The sequence below is a fragment of the Cyprinus carpio genome, chromosome A7 (genome assembly GCF_018340385.1).
Source record: "Cyprinus carpio isolate SPL01 chromosome A7, ASM1834038v1, whole genome shotgun sequence".
NCBI lineage: Eukaryota > Metazoa > Chordata > Actinopteri > Cypriniformes > Cyprinidae > Cyprinus > Cyprinus carpio.
Window position 1 is genome coordinate 37959632 of NC_056578.1, and position 19169 is coordinate 37978800.

General features: G+C 35.3%; 1 protein-coding gene across 5 annotated transcripts in view; it reads left to right on the forward strand.

Annotated features, from left to right (window-relative positions):
* LOC109081561 (inositol 1,4,5-triphosphate receptor associated 1-like) overlaps nucleotides 1-18101 on the forward strand; it is a 40205-nt gene extending 22104 nt beyond the window's left edge. For 2 of the 5 annotated variants that reach the window (XM_042761064.1, XM_042761068.1), the window contains 19 exons: nucleotides 1880-1986; nucleotides 2183-2247; nucleotides 2537-2710; nucleotides 3379-3456; nucleotides 3543-3589; nucleotides 3693-3749; nucleotides 4718-5200; nucleotides 5358-5433; nucleotides 5870-5993; nucleotides 6103-6133; nucleotides 7479-7619; nucleotides 7710-7841; nucleotides 12565-12718; nucleotides 12814-12863; nucleotides 13533-13634; nucleotides 13824-13891; nucleotides 15586-15705; nucleotides 17050-17181; nucleotides 17259-18101. In XM_042761064.1, the coding sequence (XP_042616998.1) occupies nucleotides 1880-1986; nucleotides 2183-2247; nucleotides 2537-2710; nucleotides 3379-3456; nucleotides 3543-3589; nucleotides 3693-3749; nucleotides 4718-5200; nucleotides 5358-5433; nucleotides 5870-5993; nucleotides 6103-6133; nucleotides 7479-7619; nucleotides 7710-7841; nucleotides 12565-12718; nucleotides 12814-12863; nucleotides 13533-13634; nucleotides 13824-13891; nucleotides 15586-15705; nucleotides 17050-17181; nucleotides 17259-17496 (2379 nt within the window). In that variant the 3' untranslated portion in view covers nucleotides 17497-18101. The remainder of the gene's footprint in view (nucleotides 1-1879; nucleotides 1987-2182; nucleotides 2248-2536; nucleotides 2711-3378; nucleotides 3457-3542; nucleotides 3590-3692; nucleotides 3750-4717; nucleotides 5201-5357; nucleotides 5434-5869; nucleotides 5994-6102; nucleotides 6134-7478; nucleotides 7620-7709; nucleotides 7842-12564; nucleotides 12719-12813; nucleotides 12864-13532; nucleotides 13635-13823; nucleotides 13892-15585; nucleotides 15706-17049; nucleotides 17182-17258) is intronic. The other 3 variants (XM_042761066.1, XM_042761065.1, XM_042761067.1) reach the window with 3 other exon arrangements.
* The last annotated feature ends 1068 nt before the right edge of the window (nucleotides 18102-19169 follow it).

The window sequence follows — 19169 nt, forward strand, 5'->3', positions numbered from 1 at the left end:
TAAAATAAAAATATGGTTAAATAAAAGCAGCGCAAGGCACATGGCAGATAGAGTGCAAACCAGTGAACAAGCAGTGCAGATAAAAAGATTTTTAGTGCATAAAAAAATAGCTTATTCAGTCTGATTAAAGTGACAAAGGGCTCAAGAGCAGTTATTTTATTTAAACTGACTGATGAGGAGGTAGAATGACGTCAGTTCCATGGTGAATGAGGTAGTGAGCAGACCAATGCTGCACAAAGTGACTGGTGCATGACATCGTATGTTAGTGGAAGGACCTGGGGATGTGGGACCTGGGGGGGGGGACTGGGGGGGGGGGGGGTGTTCATAGTTCAGTGGTGCCTGGGGCAGAAGAGGGACGGGGGGGGCAAGTTCGGGAGCGAGTTCAGCTTCCTGACAGCCTGATGGATGAAGCTGTCCTTCAGTCTGCTGGTCCTGGCCTGGAGACTCCGCAGTCTCCTACCTGATGGCAGCAGACTGAAGAAGCTGTGTGACGGGTGAGTGGCATCACCTGCAATGCAGAGGGCTTTGCGAGTGAGACGGGTTCCATAAATGTCCTGGAGGGAGGGGAGAGAGACACCAATGATCTTCTCAGCTGCTCTCACTATGCGTTGCAGAGTCTTCCGGCAGGACGCGTTGCAGGCGCCATACAACACAGTGATGCAGCTTGTTAGAATGCTCTCGATGGTGCCTCTGTAGCAGGTGTACATGATGGGGGGTGGGGCTCTGGCTCTTCATTAAGTTTGCGGAGGAAGTAGAGACGCTGCTGTGATTTCTTGGCCATTGCTGCAGTGTTGTCGGTCCAGGAGAGGTCCTCTGTGATGTGCACACCCAGGAACTTGGTGCTGCTCACTCTCTCCACAGACGCACCGTTGATGGTCAGAGGAACATGCTGAGTGTGCGCTCTCCTGAAGTCAACAACAATCTATTTCGTCTTCTCCACGTTCAGAGAGAGATTGTTGTCACTGCACCACCCGGCCAGGCGGCTCACCTCGCTCCTGTAGTTTGTCTCATCTTATCAATACCTTAATCGTAATATATGCGTGTGTACTATGTATATTTATTATGTATACATAAATACACACACATACAGTATATATTTTAAAAATATTTACGTGTATTTACTTGTCTATATTTATGTTTATATACACTATATTATAGTTTATTTTATTTAATATATAAACAACCTATTTTTCTGAAATATATACATGCATGTGTGTGTATTTATATATACATAATAAATATACACAGCACACATGCATATATTATGTAAACAAAAACTTTTATTTTGGATCGGATTAATCACGATTAATCGTTTGATAGCACTAAACTCATATAGTGCTGTTATGTCATGCATCCGTATCTAAGAATTAACAATTTTTTTTTTTTTTTTTTTTACTAGAAAACAGACTAAAATATTGATTTTTGCAGTGTGTGTGTTTCTTAAAGAAATAGTTCACCAAAAATGAAATCACCCAAAAACCATACAGTTGCTGGTAGCCATTGACTTCCATACTATTGGAAGTCAATGGCTTCCAGCAACTGTATGGTTACCACGTTCTTCAAAATATATTGTTTTCTGTTCAACAGAACAAAAAAATAAAATAAAAAAACAAATCATGCAGGTTTGGAACAATATGAGGCTGAGTAAATGATGACAAACCTTTAAAGATAATACCTTTAATGATTTATTATCATGCCTGAATGTGAACATCTAGCAAAATATTCTGAACTCTGCAAAGTAAAAGTGTCCGTTTTAAAAACGTAAGACCCACAGCCTCACTGCTCTCCAAGAATGTGACCAAAAACATTACAACCAGCCAGTGAAGCATCCTTTTGTGTTTTTTTTGTATTTATTTTTTTTATTTTTTATTTTTTGCAGTACGCTCCAGTTGAAAGCATGATGGTAAATGTAACCATAACTCCACCAGCTATTGTGCTTCCAAGACAAGTCAACAAGCAGGAATCCTGTCCTCTGGAGAAAGCAAGGTAATGATGTCAAGACCCATTAAACGATTCCCCCCAAAAAATCTTTATTTTTACCAATCTTTAAAAGGCAGTTTTAGTAATTCAAGGAGTGTAAAAGCTCATAAAGAGTCACTGTTTGTACTTACGCTGAATATAAAGTTTCTCAGTTATGTTGAGAATGTGTTGCTCTGATGTTTGTTTTTAATCTGTGTGTTAGATCGCACAGCCCTAGGCCTCGTCTCTCCCGAAACTCTGCATCTTCGTGTCCCATCACCACAGTGGGTATGTTCAACTACACACTCCAACGGCTTAGATATTGATGTTTATTTAGTAATTAGAGACATTTGTTTTCAAATGGCATCAAATAAGATAAAAATCATGTAAATTTGGTTAAAGCATTAAAGTAATTCATTATAGAAAGCTGCAGTAGCTTAAAGCTTAAAATAGCATTTGTGAAACTGAGTTGTTTCCACTTTGATTTCTGTTTTCTTTCTTCCTCCTTTAAGATGAGTTGGCAGGTTGGTGTGTATCACAGCTGTGTTTAGGTTGTGTGTGTGTATTTGTGTTTGAGATAATGATGGGCACATGATAGACCTGGTGAAGGATCAGCTTCCTGAGCTGCAGTTATCTGAAGAGGATCGTCAGAAGAATTTGGAGCTAATCGAGGAGGCCAAGAAAGTCAGCGATCGCTTCCTGCAGCGCAGAGGCCGACGTTCCACCTGTAGCCTCAGTGAATCTCCAACAGGTACAACAGATTTTTAGAAACATGATTGCTTTCCTGTCTAGGACAGTGGATCTCAACCAGTGTGCCTTAGCAAAGGGGGCTTTACGGGGCATTTAAAAAACAAAAACAAGAAGCGAGAACCACTGATGTACCGCTGAATTTGTATACCATCCCTTTTTTAGTATCCTAGTATAATTTAAAGATTTTCTCGTTGACATTGTTCAAGTCTCGTTCTGTAGCTTGAGATCTCTATTTTTATCATTTAACCCAGTCAGACTTCCATTGTAAGTGTAGCACTGTAAACAAAATAAACCATTTTTTCTCTAAATTATTGTCTGTGGTAACTCACAGCATGTCACATATCTTTCCACTCATATTAATAATGTAGAAGAACTTCTTTCAAGTGGTGTGTGCTATTGTTTCTGTTGCGATCCTGAAATGTTTATTTCAGAAGTAGCTTGTTTATTTTTTAGCTTTTGCGACTTCCTTGCTTATCGGACTGTAACATCATGTACATGTCCGCATGTCCTCAAATGACCTGTGCACCAGTCAAATTCCTCCTTTATCCTGCACACCAGCCTCAGCTTACTGACTGGAGTATATCCACAAGCCGATGAGAGATAAAGCAATGTGAAACCATGATAGTCAGTGTGTGTCCAAAGATGGGTAACAGTGTCTTTGGGTTACAGCTCTCTCCCCGAACACAACGCCATGCTCTTCCCCCAGACCATCCAGAAACAGTTCCCTCTCCTCACCCTCACAGCTAGGTACCATGCTGTGCTTTCTGTCATGTTTGCCTGCAGAGATCCCTGCCATAGCTGACCTAAGCTAAATGGATTTGTTTCTCCACCAGGTCCTGAGGTCACCGCAACTCCTCCAGCAAGTCCCTCCATAACTAAGGTGAGCGCCACTTCAGATTCCCTTCTGTATGGTGTTGATGTTGTGTCCTCCTGGTGATGATAAATATTGGATTGTTTGTGTTTGTGTTTGTGTATGTGTTTAGCATCTGGAGGTACCATCCACTCATGGCCAAGGGGACACGAGTAAACCAGAGCAGGAGGTTTGTGTAATAAATGTTATATCTTCTGCTCTTCTCGCTGTAATCTTCCTTCTTCTGTGTTTCAGATATTAAAACAAAATCAGATGTGTGTGAATTTTATTTTAAAGTGGCCGTATTAGTCTTTTTTACTTTTATTTTTACTTAGCAAGTGTTTTTTTGTGAAAAGTACACTTTAGGGAAAAAAAGTATTTAAAAAAAAAGTATTTATATATATTTTTATGGAAATTTTATACTTTTAAAGAATATACTTTTATTCTTTTCTAAGTCTGAATGTAATGTTTTCAGACACTTAAATATATGTTAATTGCAATTAAATGAAAAAAATTATAATAGTTTACATTTATATTAGATAGCTGATTTATTTAATATAAATTTATATTTATATTAGCAGATATTTAGTGCTTTTTTGACCCACTTAAGTAAGACTTGAATACATATTTATATTTAATTTCATAATTATTTATATTGTCTTATAATATATTACTGAATACTGAGCTAAATTATTAATTTCTACTGAAACAAATTTGTAATAATTGAGCTGCAATGTTTTTAAAACATATTTGTAATTACACATTTATAACATTTATGTTTATTAAAATACACACACATACACAGTATGTATGTATATATATATATATATATAAATATATATATATATATATATATATATATATATATATATATATATACTGTATGTGTGTGTATGTATTTTTTTAAACATGATTTTATATTATATTAATTCATATATTTAATATATATACAAACAATATATAAAATATAAAACATATTTTACATTATATTAATTAACAGTAGCCTAGATAAATATATGCTTGATTTTATTTCATGCTTTAATGCATAATACTAATGTTATAAACTGAACTGTATTGAAAAGTGATACTGACCGCTTTATTGCACTTGTTCTTTCTCTTAATCATTAAACTCACTCTCTTGTTCTTGTTCTTCCTCAGACCTTCACAAGGCTAGTAGATTGGATGCCCTGTGACAAGCGAAGGGTGTCCTCAGAAACTTTAACCCTGCGTTATTCCACCTCTGTACCAGCCAGGGATCCTGCTGTGTTTCAGAAGGAGAAACCAGACCATCATGGACCAGCAGACAAGGGGAAGAACTCTGAACACGCAGCCCAGAAAAAGGAGGAGACTTCTGGCTGTGGCATCAGTCAACCTCCAGCTACAGGGGTAGCCAAACCCGTCCCCCGGCCACCCACACAGCAAGCCCCGTGCACGGCCGAAATCAAAACAATAGGGGCCTTCCCTCCTCTGATGAGAGCCGTCTCCTGGGATACGGTAGGCTCCATAAACATGAGGAATGCAGCTCCCAAAGGGGAGGACAATCTCTCTGAGCAATCAAGGGAGTCTCAGTTTAAGTCCCCCGGGTACAAAGACTTCCCTGTGCCACCTGGGAACGTTCAAAAACTGTCCAAATTGCGCGAGGTAATCCTGTGTTGTCTTTGGCCATCCTAGTAACCATGCTCTGTTAGTAGTTTAATGTTCCTTTAATGGCTTTCTCTGAGATTTGAGCCCAGTTGGCAGAGTAACGGGAATGTTATGTCCCTGATTCAGTAAAATCACTACGGTTTTCATTCCATAGGAGCACAAACTGATGCGTAACCAGAGCATCTCCAGCCCAAAGCTTCCTGACCTGAGTGAAACGGAGCAGGAACGAGGTATGAACTCAGTGTGATCATCTTGATTCAGTCTGTGCATAGGCTTATCGCAGCTTATTTTATATAATGTTGACTTGAAGAGACAGTTCATCCAAAAATGAACATTTTACAATAATTTACTCACCCTCAAGTTAATCCAGATCCAGATGACTTTCTTCTTTGCAACACAAAATAAGATATTTTGATGAAAGTTGGAGTTTAAACAACATGGGAACCTATTTTGTTGTATGGACACAACCATAAAAACTTTTTCCCCCTACAGAATAACTTCTTTTGTGTTACACTGTGTTATATTGCGTGAAATACATTTAAAATGTAACTATATTCTTACATCACTAGGTGGCACCATATGTGTCACATAGTGCTTGTAATGATTTCCTTCTACAGTTCTCTTAAATATGCTGTGTTAAATCTTAGTAACTGGTTTATCTCTCAGGACCATCCTCTTCACTCATCAGCTCTCCTAGTGAAGAAGAGGCCAAAGAGAAGCCTGATGCTTTGCCCAACATTTCAGACATCATGCTGCGCAAGCTCAAACTGCACAGGGGTTTACCTGGCTGGTGCGCTCACAAAACCATCATTTGATCATTGATTCATCGATTCCTTAAAAAAACCTCATAACTGTAACATGTTGTCTCTTTTCTTGTTTTCCTATCTTTTATGTTGCAGCGCACCCCCGCTCTCAGAGAAGGAAGTTGAGGTGTGTATATTCTTGAGTTCAATAAATAAATTGAGATAAATGATAAAATTCTTAATGACAGTGGCATTTCGTTATTGATTGATTGATAGAATTTTCACTTTGTTACTTGTATTTGGCACTTGTTAATTTTGGTCTCATAAATAATAAAGAAATAATCAGTCCAGTTGCACATGAATCTGCATCGTATCTGCTCTAGTTCACTAGTGTTTTCCAGAATAAGGCCATTGCTGTCTGTGCTGTTAAGCCTGGCTTAGGACAAGACAATTTGATGGGTTTTAGTGAGTTTGAGGAAACAAACATGCATTAGTCAATACAGTCTGCTCCCAGGATGATGCAAGTGAGGGTCAAGGGCTGGTCATATTTTCCTTTATAATATTCAGACAATACTGACTGTACTGCCGCTGCACTCTTTGATCCTTAAGTAATATTAATATTGCTGCTTTCCTCAGAATTACTTGACCCAGAGTGTTCTCAAAAGCATGTGAAGTTAAAATTGCATTTTGAAATTATATTAAAATAGAAAACAATTATTTTAAATTGTAATAAAATTTCACAATATTACTATCTTTACTGTATATAATAAATGCAGTGGGCATAGGAGTTTTTTTTTTTTTTTACATTAAAAGAAAATGAAATCTTACTGACCCAAAACAGTAGTGTATTTCCCATGATAACTATTATATTTTAAAGCCTAATTCAGATTTCTTTTTATCTCATTCTCAGGTAACTGTGGCATTTGTATCTGAATAGTGTTTGTTTTCTATTATTATTAGTATTACCTCCAGTGGTTACAGTCCATCTTACTGACCCCAAATATCAATTTGTCAAACCATTCATTCATTCGTTCATTCATTCATTTATAAAGAATGAATTCAGTTTTGTTTTGTTTTTTTCCGTGTAATGTAAATGTAACACTGAATGAAAAGCAGCAGAGTCTGACAGTGGAAGCACGGTGTTTCAATATCATTCTCAATATGATTTTTTTTAAACATTTTTATTTTGGATGATTTTAACTCTTTAATCTTTAAAATGCAAAGGTAATAAATGAGGGCATGTAAAATCATTCAAACAAAATCAATAGTGTGGTAAAAAAAAATCTTTTGCATTACAAACTAGACAATCAAATTAAATAATGAATGTGACTAAATGAAGTATTTATCTCATACATAGCACTGTCCTGAGAATGACACTTAAGTAAAATAACTACATTTTCTTATAATTTTTATCATTTTTTCCACTGTGCCCAAGGTTTATTGACATCTGGTGAAAACTGATGGATTCAAGTGTTTTCATAATGACAAATACTTTCACAGTGATGATTGATGCATCTTGTCTTGCCCTGCAGAACGCCTTTGTGCAGCTGTCCCTGGCATTCCGGAACGACAATTACACGCTGGAGTCGCGGCTGAAACAGGCTGAAAGAGAACGCAACCTGACTGAGGAAAACGCTGAGAAGGAACTGGAAGAGTTTAAAAGCTCTCTCAAGGTCAGATCCCAATGTAAACAGCCCACAGAAACACACATGTTGGGAATAAACTGGAATATAACTGGAATTGTTGTTGGTGTCTCATTTCAGAACACTGTGTCACTGTGGCAGAACATCGAGCAGCGGGAGTTTTACCAGCATCTCTTAGAAACGATCGCTGTATTGCACCGCCTGACCAACCGCCTCTCCAGCAGGGCTGAAATGGTGGGAGCTGTGAGACAGGTGAGATGCTTGTTATAACCTCGTCATAACCTCCTGTCAACTACTAAAGGTGTGTCAGGGTCACATTACAGAAATTTTAGTGAAACTTCACAAACAAAAAAACTCATTGTCAATAGTGTAGCAATGTATGAAGCACAGAAATCACTTCCAAACCAAGCGGTTCCTGTTGGTCAAAAGTAAAGTGAACAACTGAACTCAAATGCAAAATCTGCAAGGTGAAATCAAGACACACAAGATGTTTCTAATCTGTGAATTAGCCCCACAATGGTAAATGTGACAGCACCCTTTACAGTGTCTTTCTACCACAGCGGCAAAACTCAAAACGCTGTAGCAAGTGTGTTTAATCAATTATTATATTTTTTTTTAAGTTCATGGCCAATATAATCATCACATGTACATGTTGTTACAGTTGGAAAGATGCAGGCTTTGTTTCAGAATCCTCAAAGTAAAGTTACAGCCAGGGCAGGATTAAAGGGATACTCCACCCCAAAATGAAAATTTTGTCATTAATCACTTACCCCCATGTCGTTCCAAACCCGTAAAAGCTTCGTTCATCTTCAGAAGACAATTTAAGATATTTTGGATGAATACTGGGATGCTTGTGACTGTCCCATAGACTGCCAAGTAAATTACACTGTCAAGGTCCAGAAAATATAAAAGACATCATCAGAATAGTCCATCTGCCATCAGTGGTTCAACCGTAACATTATGAAGCGAGGAGAATACTTTTTGTACGCGAAGAAAACAAAAATAACGACTTTATTCAACAATTAGTCTCCTCTGTGTCTCTCTGTATCACCGTAGCGCCATTTTGGAGAATATCCACTGAACGCGAACTGCGTACACTACTCTATGTCAGCCGCAACACAAGGATACAATTTCTACTTCTATTTACGCTTTGATTAGAAAGAAACAGTGCATCCATGCAGCGAGGCTGACACAGAAGAGCATACGCTGCCTGCGTTCAGCTCATATTCTCCATATTCTTCATATTCTTTTTAATGTCTCTAGACATGAAAAACAAAAAATCTTTAACCCTGAAAATTTTATTTTTTTTTTTGTCTCTAGACATGAAAAACAAAAAATCGGACTCGTAGTGGTGTTTAGTTGTTTTTTTAGTTGGCCTATTGTGTTTGGTTGTTTTTATTTGTTTTTGTTTTTTTTATTGGCTGAGTTTGGTCTCTGTTTTGTTTTTTGCTTTGTTGAATGAGGAACCGTTTGGTATATTTGTGTTTTTGTTTGTTTTTTTTTGTTTGTAGTTGATTGTTAAAAGTAGCCTAATGTTAGTGTAATCAATTAACTACGTCATAAACCCATCATTTTAGGCCAAAGTTTAATAAAAACATTGTAAGTTTCTAAGTATTTAATTTTTTGTTTAATTTCCACGGTTATTCAAACAGCGAATAAATTGTTTACCAAAAGTGAGCAAAGAACATTATTGCCCTGCACAATTAAACTAAATCTGTTACAACAGAGAATAACTGTTGCATGTCAAGTGAAAATGAAAAGTGTTGAGATCTGCTCATATCATAGTTGGTGCGCTTATGGTACCAAGAAGGGATAACTGCAGGCTGGAGCAGTGGGCGTGGCTAAAGATTAGTGCATGCCGAAAGGTAAGGGGTGTGGATAAAGGTCTTTCTAATTGGTTAGGGCTAGGGGCTAGTTTCTGTTGTAGCAAGACATTGTTCAGATGTTTTATTTCAAGACATTTGTCATGTTTCTGTCCTAAAAACCCGTGTGTGTTGAACTAATTTCTTACACACCTCATCCCAAACCTTTCGCTTCTAATACCAAAAAGTCAACGGAGGCTTGAGCCATTGATATTCAGGCTAATGCAGTTATTAATGCAGTCTAATGCCGTTATTAGCAAGAGACAGAGAGCGAGTGAGAGATTAAATGCTTCAAGAACCGTAACGTTACCACCACGCTACTGAGAAATGTCTTGTAGCTTTTCAGCTGCAAAACTGTTTATTGATAAATTCACAGAGCAGGATTTCAGTAGCCCTGGTGTTATGTATGCATGCATTTGTGAAAGAGAGATCAGGGGAAGGAAAGCATGCTTTCCATAAACAAAAAAGGTGAAAACATCATCCTATTGTTTGTTATATTTATTTGCTCAGTGTATTTTGGGGTTTTGGTTCTTTTGCTGTTTTAGGTAGCCCACTGTATAACAAAAATAGGTAACGCTTTAATATAGGCACCAATTCTCACTATTAACTAGTTGCTTATTAGCATGCCTATTATTAACATATTGGTTGTTTATTAGTACTTATGAAGCATTTATTCTACATGACCGTATTCTACATCCTTAACCCTACCCAATACCTAAATTTAACAACTACCTTACTAATTATTAATAAGCAGCAAATTAGGAGATTATTGATGCAAAATTTGTTAATAGCGAAAATTGGACCTTAAAATAAAGTGTGACCTCAAAAATATTATATATCTCTATTGTACTTGGGGCCCCCTGAAAGAGCGAGCATAGGCGTGTCTCTAGAATGCCTAAGTGTAAATCCGGCCCTGGTTACAGCGTTAATATAATAAACTTTTGCAAACACAGCCAGTCTAATTCAAGATGAAAGCATCCAAATGGCGATATTTAACATATATACAACAACTGTGAAGTGTCCAGTGCATAAACAAAATGATTTATGTCACTACCTGCATCTCACGGTGATCGATTTTCCATGTGACATTTGTGTAAATTTTAGAAAGAAAGTGATATCTGTGTGAGATATTGAAATGGGCGATAGATCTTTTTGCATACTACATTTTGCTAAAATTACGCTAATATGAGGTTCTCTCTTGGCCCCCAATTTCAAGTGCTCTTCATGTTTTCATGAGAAAACAGTAGTTGCGGCAGAGGAGGCACAAGATGGGAATGTTTATTGTCCAGCAGATAAGATACGTTTGTGATAGATTTATTTAGCTAGGTATCATGCCTATGTGCAAGCCAAAGTAAACAGAGAAGGACTCAGTGGTATGTCTGTTGCTGGTGGCGGGCGGCACTATTAATAATAGGCCCTGCATGGGTTCACTGCAAGTATCATTACCTCAGTTTACCATGCTTTGCTCTTGCATCCCATAATTTAATAATGACTGATGATACAAATATTTTTGAGGCTGTTGTTGCTGCCTTCGAATGATCATCTTATTAATATTCCGAATACTCATCATTTTTCTTTTATCAACAAATGCACTTTAAATCTACTTTTGCATAGTAGATGCAACCTGCCAGTCCTGTTGGCCTGAAATGACTGTGTGTTAGATGTTGATTAAATGTTTGACTTAACATCATTTAAAGGGATACTCCACCCCAAAATGAAAATCTTGTCATTAATCACTTACCCCCATGTCGTTCAAAAACCTGTACAAGCTTTGTTCATCTTCAGAACGCAATTTAAGGTATTTTGGATGAAAACCGGGAGGCTTGTGACTGTCAAATGGATGATTGCTTACTCAAAACGTGTCTGCACAGATGAACACCATCTTGGTTTTTTATGTCTCTCTTATCTAACACACCTGATTCCATTCATCAGCTCATTAATAGAGACTGCAAGAGCTAAATTAGGTGTGTCTGACTAGGGAGACATACAAAATGTGTAGGGCAGGGGGTCCTCCAGGACAGGTTTGGGAAGCACTGCCATAGACTGCAAAGTAAGTTACACTGTCAAGGTCCAGAAAAGTATGAAAGACATTGTAAGATGTCCCGGTTTTCATCTAAAATATCTTAAATTGTGTTCTGAAGACGAACAAAGCTTTTACGGGTTTGGAACGACATGGAGGTAAGTGATTAATGACAAAATTTTCATTTTGGGGTGTAGTATCCCTTTAAGACAGGGTTTCCCAAAGTGGGGTTCGCGAACCCCTGGTGGTTGGTGGGAGAATTGCAGGGGGTTTGTGAGTTGGTACACAGTATACAAGTGTATACCATTAGCGAATTAATTAAAACAATTATTTAATTAAATTAAAAAGATTTTGCAAAAAATTTTTACAGGTTTATACAATTGTCATGTAAATGTAAAATCTTAAATGTATAAAAATAATTATCTTTTTGGAAAACCCTGTATTAAAAAAAAGATATTGTGGAAAAAAATAATACATTGTAAATTAAATTAATATTCATTTTTATATTTTTTTTAGTGTAATAATAACAATAGCTATATAAACTGAAACTTTAAACCGGATCAAAATAAATGTTTTTAAAGTTAAACATGCAAATGTGCCATTAAATTATTGAAATATTTACTAAATAATTTATGTCAAAGGGGTTCGGCTGACAAAAAAGTTTGAAAACCCCTGCTTTAAGACATCCCTGAATCAAAATCCCTGCTGCTCCAAAAACAGCATTAAACAGAAATGTAGCAGCTAATATGGCAATTTTTGGGAAATAAAATATTTTATTTTAAGAATATCATCTTGTTTGGCCACAGCATAAAGATCTTATCTTATGGTAACATCATTAATGGACTGAATACACAAGTACTACAGCTAGTGACCATTACTTACTTAATCTACTGGGCATACTTCACGTCACAAATATTATCCATGAGAGAATCCAATTATTTTAATATTGTGTCCCCTAGTAAACCATTTAGACTTTAGGAATAGCCTTAGGTTTTGATTTTTTCCCTCTGAATTTAGAGCTACTGTAAATTATGATCAGTTCAAGTTTAGACATCTATGTTCATTTGTAACTCTTACTTTGTCGTCTTTGCAGGAGAAGAGAATGAACAAGGCCACTGAGGTGATGATGCAGTATGTGGAGAATCTGAAGAGGACGTATGAGAAGGACCATGCTGAGCTGATGGAGTTTAAGAAGGTTGCCAGCCAAAACTCCAGCCGCTGTTATGTGGGCTCAGTGGACACTGGAGGTAAACGGAAACATCATTTCCACAGTTGTCCAATCCCCCAAACCCCCAAGACATACCTGCTTATGTTTCATCTCTTACTTATGTGTTTCGAACAGAGGATGGTGTTCCACGGCCATGTAGATCCATGTCTGTGCAAATGGGAAAGGTAGGCACAAATCTGTGGCTAAAGAATCAAATATAACCCAACACCTCAGGAGAACCTGCTCCTATGATGTCATAGGGGAACCACCCAAACATAAAAATTCTGTCATCATTTACTCAACCTGTCATCATTTACTCAAAAAATGAAATAAATAAAATAAAAAATAAAATAGGTATTTTAATTAAGTATTCAAAGCCAGTAGCCTGTAGTTTATGATTAAACTTGGTTGCAAGTCAGTTCTAGGAAGGACATTTTCATTCTAAAGAAAATTTTAGTCTCTTCTGCTCACCAATGCTACATATAATTGATCAAAAATACAGTAAAAACAGTAATATTGTGAAACATTATTGCAATTTCAAATAACTGTTTTCTGTTTGAATTATGATTTATTACTGTGATGAAAGGCTTTTTTTTTGTTGTAATTTATAGTGTTTTTGGTGTCACATGATCCTTCAGGAATCATTCTAGTACACTGATTGGGTGCTTATTTCTGTGAATATATGATTGCTGAACCTAAGGTGCAGTAAACATCCATTTAAAATCCTTTCTTTTTAATATTGTACCAATAACATCCATAGCACAGATCAGAGAGGCAGAGAACGTGACTATCTACTGATAAAATGTGTTCATATGAAGTATTTAGTTTCCGAGAGTGTGTCTTTGTCTCTGTAAGCTTTGCCCAGACGAAGAGTCAGTGTGGCTGTAGTTCCCAAGCCTAATCTACTGAACATCCCCGGGCAGCCGCTAGCCGCCGCTGGCCCACTTCCTGTGTTGGTGAGTCCTATCTCATGAGGTCATGTTGTAGCCTGTCACCAGCCAGATGTAATTAATGATGCTTTATCTTTAAGTTTCCTACACGTGGCATTTTATCAAGGGGACCTTTTGAGGCCAAAGCCATTCATCAAAATGATACCTTGATGTTCTTTTTTACTTGATTGTATTCTACTGTTTTTTTTTTTTTAGTGTGAGGCGAACACTATTAAGAATGGCAGTTCCTCAGACGGTACACAACAAGATGTGCCTGACAAATCGTAAGTGATTGCCTTTCTCGACTCTGTGCCGCCACATTCCTCATAAACTGTGCACATGAGCACACGTTCATCAAGTAATGCTTTGGAAATGTATTCCTTGACAACCTATTTCACCTCAGTTTGCTTAAAACTATGGAAGACTTATAAGATATGCGACCGGAGAACATTGCATTTTTGCATGGCAGAAAGGAAGCCAGTTGAAATATGTTTATTCCCCAACACTCTCAATATGAAAGGCTCCTAAAATGTTTTTTTGCAGTGATGCCATAGGAGAGCCATTTTTGGTTCCCTAAAGAACTTTTCAGTCAACATTCTTTAAAAGAAACATTTTTATGTTAAGAACTTAATTAAACTGCCCCATATCATTTTTGCTGAAAGAAATCAAATGCTTGTTTCTTACTAATTCCGGGGTACTGATTCCAAAAAAGTGCCTGTTCTGCTGTAGCACATCACACTTTCTCACAAAATATTATGCGCATTTAATAGCATTTCTGATTTCGACAACCATTTGTACAGCAAAGTTTTGTATTATCTTTTAATCACAAGAAAAACTGCCATTAAAAAGACCAATTCTTACTATTAACCAACTATTAACTATGTCCCTTGACTATTAACTATGACTTTTTACTCTCGTAACTTATAATTTCCTGCTTATTAATAGTTAGTAAGGTAGTTGATAAAATAAAATATGCACATGCAAAATAAGGCATTAATATGTGCTTTATAAGTACTAATAAACAGCCAATATGCTAGTAATATGCATGCTAATAAACAACCAGTTAATAATTAAAATTGGTCCCTAAACTAAAGTGTTACAGACTGCTTTTGTCATTTTGGTAAGTGTGTTATAGCTGATAATATATAATTTGCATATTTTTACGAAAAAGACTGGGTGTAATGTAAATTTGTATTGACATTTCTAAACTAAGCATTATTTTAGGTAATATATCTTTTTTAACTTTGAGCATCAAATTATGTAATATTAGGCTTTTTTTGCAAATCAGCAGTTGTTGTTTTTTTTTTTTAGATGCAGGGCTGTATAATCTAAAGAACTTTTTTCTTTTATAAAGAACCTTTTGTGCAGTTGAACGTTTAACAGTTTAGCATGACTGTTAAAGTTTCTTAATAGAAGCATATATACTAATAAAGATATTTTATTTGTAAGAGTATGGCCCTTTTTGAAGATTATAACTTTCTAAACCTTCTAGTTTTTTCCATGTGCTTAAAATAGCACAAGAATCCCACAGAAATCCCAACTGCAGTCAATTTTACATCCTATTTTGTGATTAAATCTAAACATTTGGAAAGGAAGGTTTGACAAAAACCAGTCATCAGTGTCTGACTCTACAGTTTTAGTGAGAAAAGGCAAAGAGCTTGTCACCAGACTTTTAATTTAAAGACACACAGACAATAACAATTTTGGGAGCATGTGTGCTATTCTAAAGCGCGTGATGTTTAAAGACCTCCCAAAGGACATGTTTAAACATCTCATGTCTCACTTCTGTCAGAGCTGCAGTGGCATGTGTGCCATGTTCCTTTCTATGGCATTTAAGTCTCTCCATTAGGGCAGCGGTTTTTATTGTTATCATATGGTTATGAACGGAGAGAGCCAGTTCTGTAGTTTGCACACATCTGCTTAATGGTAACTTTTTTATTGTGCCATTTCTGTCTCTTTTTCCCTATGTGAAACAAAGCAGTGGAAACCCTCTGACAGAGCAGGAAAGTGAAGCAACGCCAACCAAAGTTGTCTGCAGTCCAGAGAAGCTTACAGAAGAGATCAAAGCCAAGATTGAAGAAGAAGCGTATAACAAAGGGTAACAGCCTTGGCACTACTGAACACATCAAACAACAAACACTTAAGTCTGTTCAGATGACTAGTTATATTGACGCAGTTGCATAATTATAAAAACATTTTCAGGGAATTGCCTTTTTTATCACTTCTTTTAAAAACAAAGGTAACAATCCTCTGGAAACACTGGTGACCAACATAGCAGGATTCTTTCTTCCCAATATTCAGATTAGTTGTCAGCTAATATGGGTTTTACAAAGGGTGATTTTTAAACAATATTCTCTCGTCCTTAATATGTTGTTACAACCTTTATAGCACTACATTATTTCAACCTTGAATAAGACTTCAGTACGACAAATAGTGCATTGATGTTAATTACAGTTAGAGTTACAGTTTAAAAAATAGCATTTATTTGAAACAAATCTTTTCTAGAATTCTCTTTGTTACTTTTGATCAATTTAATGTTTGCTTGGTCAATGAATGTATTAGTTTATTTTTTAAAAAGTCTTACCTTAATTAAAACTGAGAAATTAAATTCAAGTTTTCTTTAAAAAAATTTTTTTTAATTCGATTAATCGAATTTAATGTGATTAATCGCATCCAAAATCAAAGTTTGTATTTACATAATATATGTTTGAGTACTGTGTATATATTTTTATATAAAAACACACATACATGTATATATTTAATAATTAATAATAATAATTATATATAATATATATATATATATATAATATATATATATATATATATATATATATATATATATAATATACATGTTTGTGTGTGTGTGTAATGAAAATATTTCTTAAATATATATACGCATACATGTGTATTTTTATATACATATAACTATACACTGTACACACACATATCATGTAAACACAGGGTTTTATTTTGGGTGTGATTAATCGTGAATAATCGATTTGACAGCCCTAGATGATTCTTCTGTTTTTTTTGTCAAATGTCAAAATGTTACAGGGTTGAACTGAGAAATTATGTATTTTAGGGAGAAAAAAACACTATGTAAACAAAAGCATGATCTTTTGATCGGACTAAAAGCAAAATTATGTATTTTAGGGAGAAAAAAACACTATGTAAACAAAAGCATGATCTTTTGATCGGACTAAAAGCAAAATTTGATAGAATATAAAAAATAAATAACGAGGACACGCGAAATTGGCAAAATGATTGATATTCACATCCTTTGAAATTAATGTTTCATTTTAAAATTTTGTATGTATAAATTTTAATAGACATTCTTGAAAATTATCTTATGTAATCATTCTTTTTTAAGCTTTAAAGACGGTTTTAGAAGACAAATTGTGCTTCTACTGTATATTAATAAAGGAAATCAACTTCACTGTAGATTCCAGGAAGGACTTAAAAGGTTTAAAGAACTTCAAGAGCTGAAGGAGGAGGAAGAGAAAGCTGAAGAGAAGCCGAAGGACTCTGAGGAGGAAGCAAGAGGAAATAATGATAAAGACACAAATACTAATAGGTAACTGACCTCAAAGTGTTTGCCTGTCAAATCATTGTCAATAAATCAGTAGTCATGTTGTTTTTGTCCTATTGCAGCAGGTTTGAGGAGGCATTAGAAGTCTTTGACCGGATATTCCCAAAATTCTTCAGACGAAATCGAGTGCTCTGGATCGTCCTCACTCTGTTTTTCGCTTCATTCATACTTGTCAATGTCATAAGCTTCTTCAGTAACTGCTACAGTGAGAGCGGAGACACGTCTGCAGAGAAGTCCGCCGTCCCAGGCAAGAAGTTTTTTGGACTGAATGTGGGGTCAAAGACACCTGCCCCAGAATGACATTATTTTCTTCCATCATGGAGAGACAGATCAAGGGAATTCTGCTGGCAATTTCTTTAACAAACACAGCTCATATTGTTTCTACCAGTCTTTCACACTGCATTTAGTAAACAGCAGAAATACTTGTTATTGTTTAGGGACCAAGTGTGCTTAAATGAGAAATCAGATTTGCTTTGTAAACTAAATTGATAAGTTATAATACTTGAGGTTGGGAAAGTTGGGATTTCTTGTTATTGTGGAGAAACGTTTGATATAAGATTATACCACTCGAACCTTATGATTAAACTTCTCAGGTTTTGTGAAATATATATTTGATATATAAATACAATATTTAATACAAAATTTGGTACAGTATGTTTCTTTGCGGTTGTTTTTGTTGTTTATTTGACTTGACATTCCAAGGTAGATCCTAAAGTGCAATATTTTGCGACTGGTAGTTGACGGTTGTGTGGGGTTGTGCCTTCAGAGCACTGGTTTTAATAGTACAGAATTTTTCACAACTTTAAAGAGCACTTTTAACTAGCATGAAAGAATTCATATTTGCACATGTGTGCTTGTGTTTACTGTTGTGCCACTTCACCTTGTAATAAAGGTGTTTGAAAATCGCACGTGGTTGTTTCTAGAGTACATGTGCTATTCAATGCATGGTTGAAAATTAAGCCTATTTTTTATTACAATACCATTAAAGTTCATGACTTGAATCGTTTTGACATTTGTCTTATCCCATAATAATAAGAATTACTTCTTATGTCATAATGACAACTTAATATCTCATAATTTCAACATAACAATATCTATGTATTAATTTTACCAAAGCATTTTTTCTTCTTATGTGGTGGAAATTGGCTTTCATAATGATCAGTTTATCTTATTGTGTCTGACACTTTTTGCCATAATTTCAGCTTTTTTTTCTCTTTTTTTTTTTTTTTTTTTTTTTTTTTTTTTACTTTTTATATTATAATTATGGAAATTAGGCTTCCATGGTGATTAGTTTATCTCATAATTTATAGTTTTTTTTTTTTTACTTTATCTAAATTTGTAACTTTTTTTTTTTGTTATTTTTTGTTTTTTTTTATATTATTTTTTTGTTTTGTTTTATTTTTGGGTTTTTTTTTTTTAATCAACTTTTTATCTCATTTTCAATGCATGTTAAATTGACGTTTTATCTCATTTTCAGTGCACGTAAAATTTTACTTTTATCTCATTTAACTTTGTTAGTTTTTAGGACAATCAAGATTTTGGGGATATCACGATTATTTTTAACAGAATTTTCCCTGCAAATTCTCAAATTTCTGTGATAAAGAGTTAAGTGCAACAAATGGCACTTTGATGCCATATGTATATTTAAATATTATTTTAAAAAAAATTGCAAGAAAGATTCTGTTCATATTATGCTAATGAGAATTAATTATCATTAAAATAATGTCAGTAATTGCCATTTAAATATCATGGTGCAATTAATATTATTTTCGTTGGCCTTTATATATATATATATATATATATATATATAGTTTCCTGTTTTTTCTTTATTGGGACAAAAGGTTCTTGACAGGTTTCATATATTTCAAAATATCATCAGCACAATATTGCACTTGACACAGTATTAACAAATATTACTCAAATAAAACATGTACTTTCCAAAGAAATTATTTGTACATTTTTTCCAAGTCACT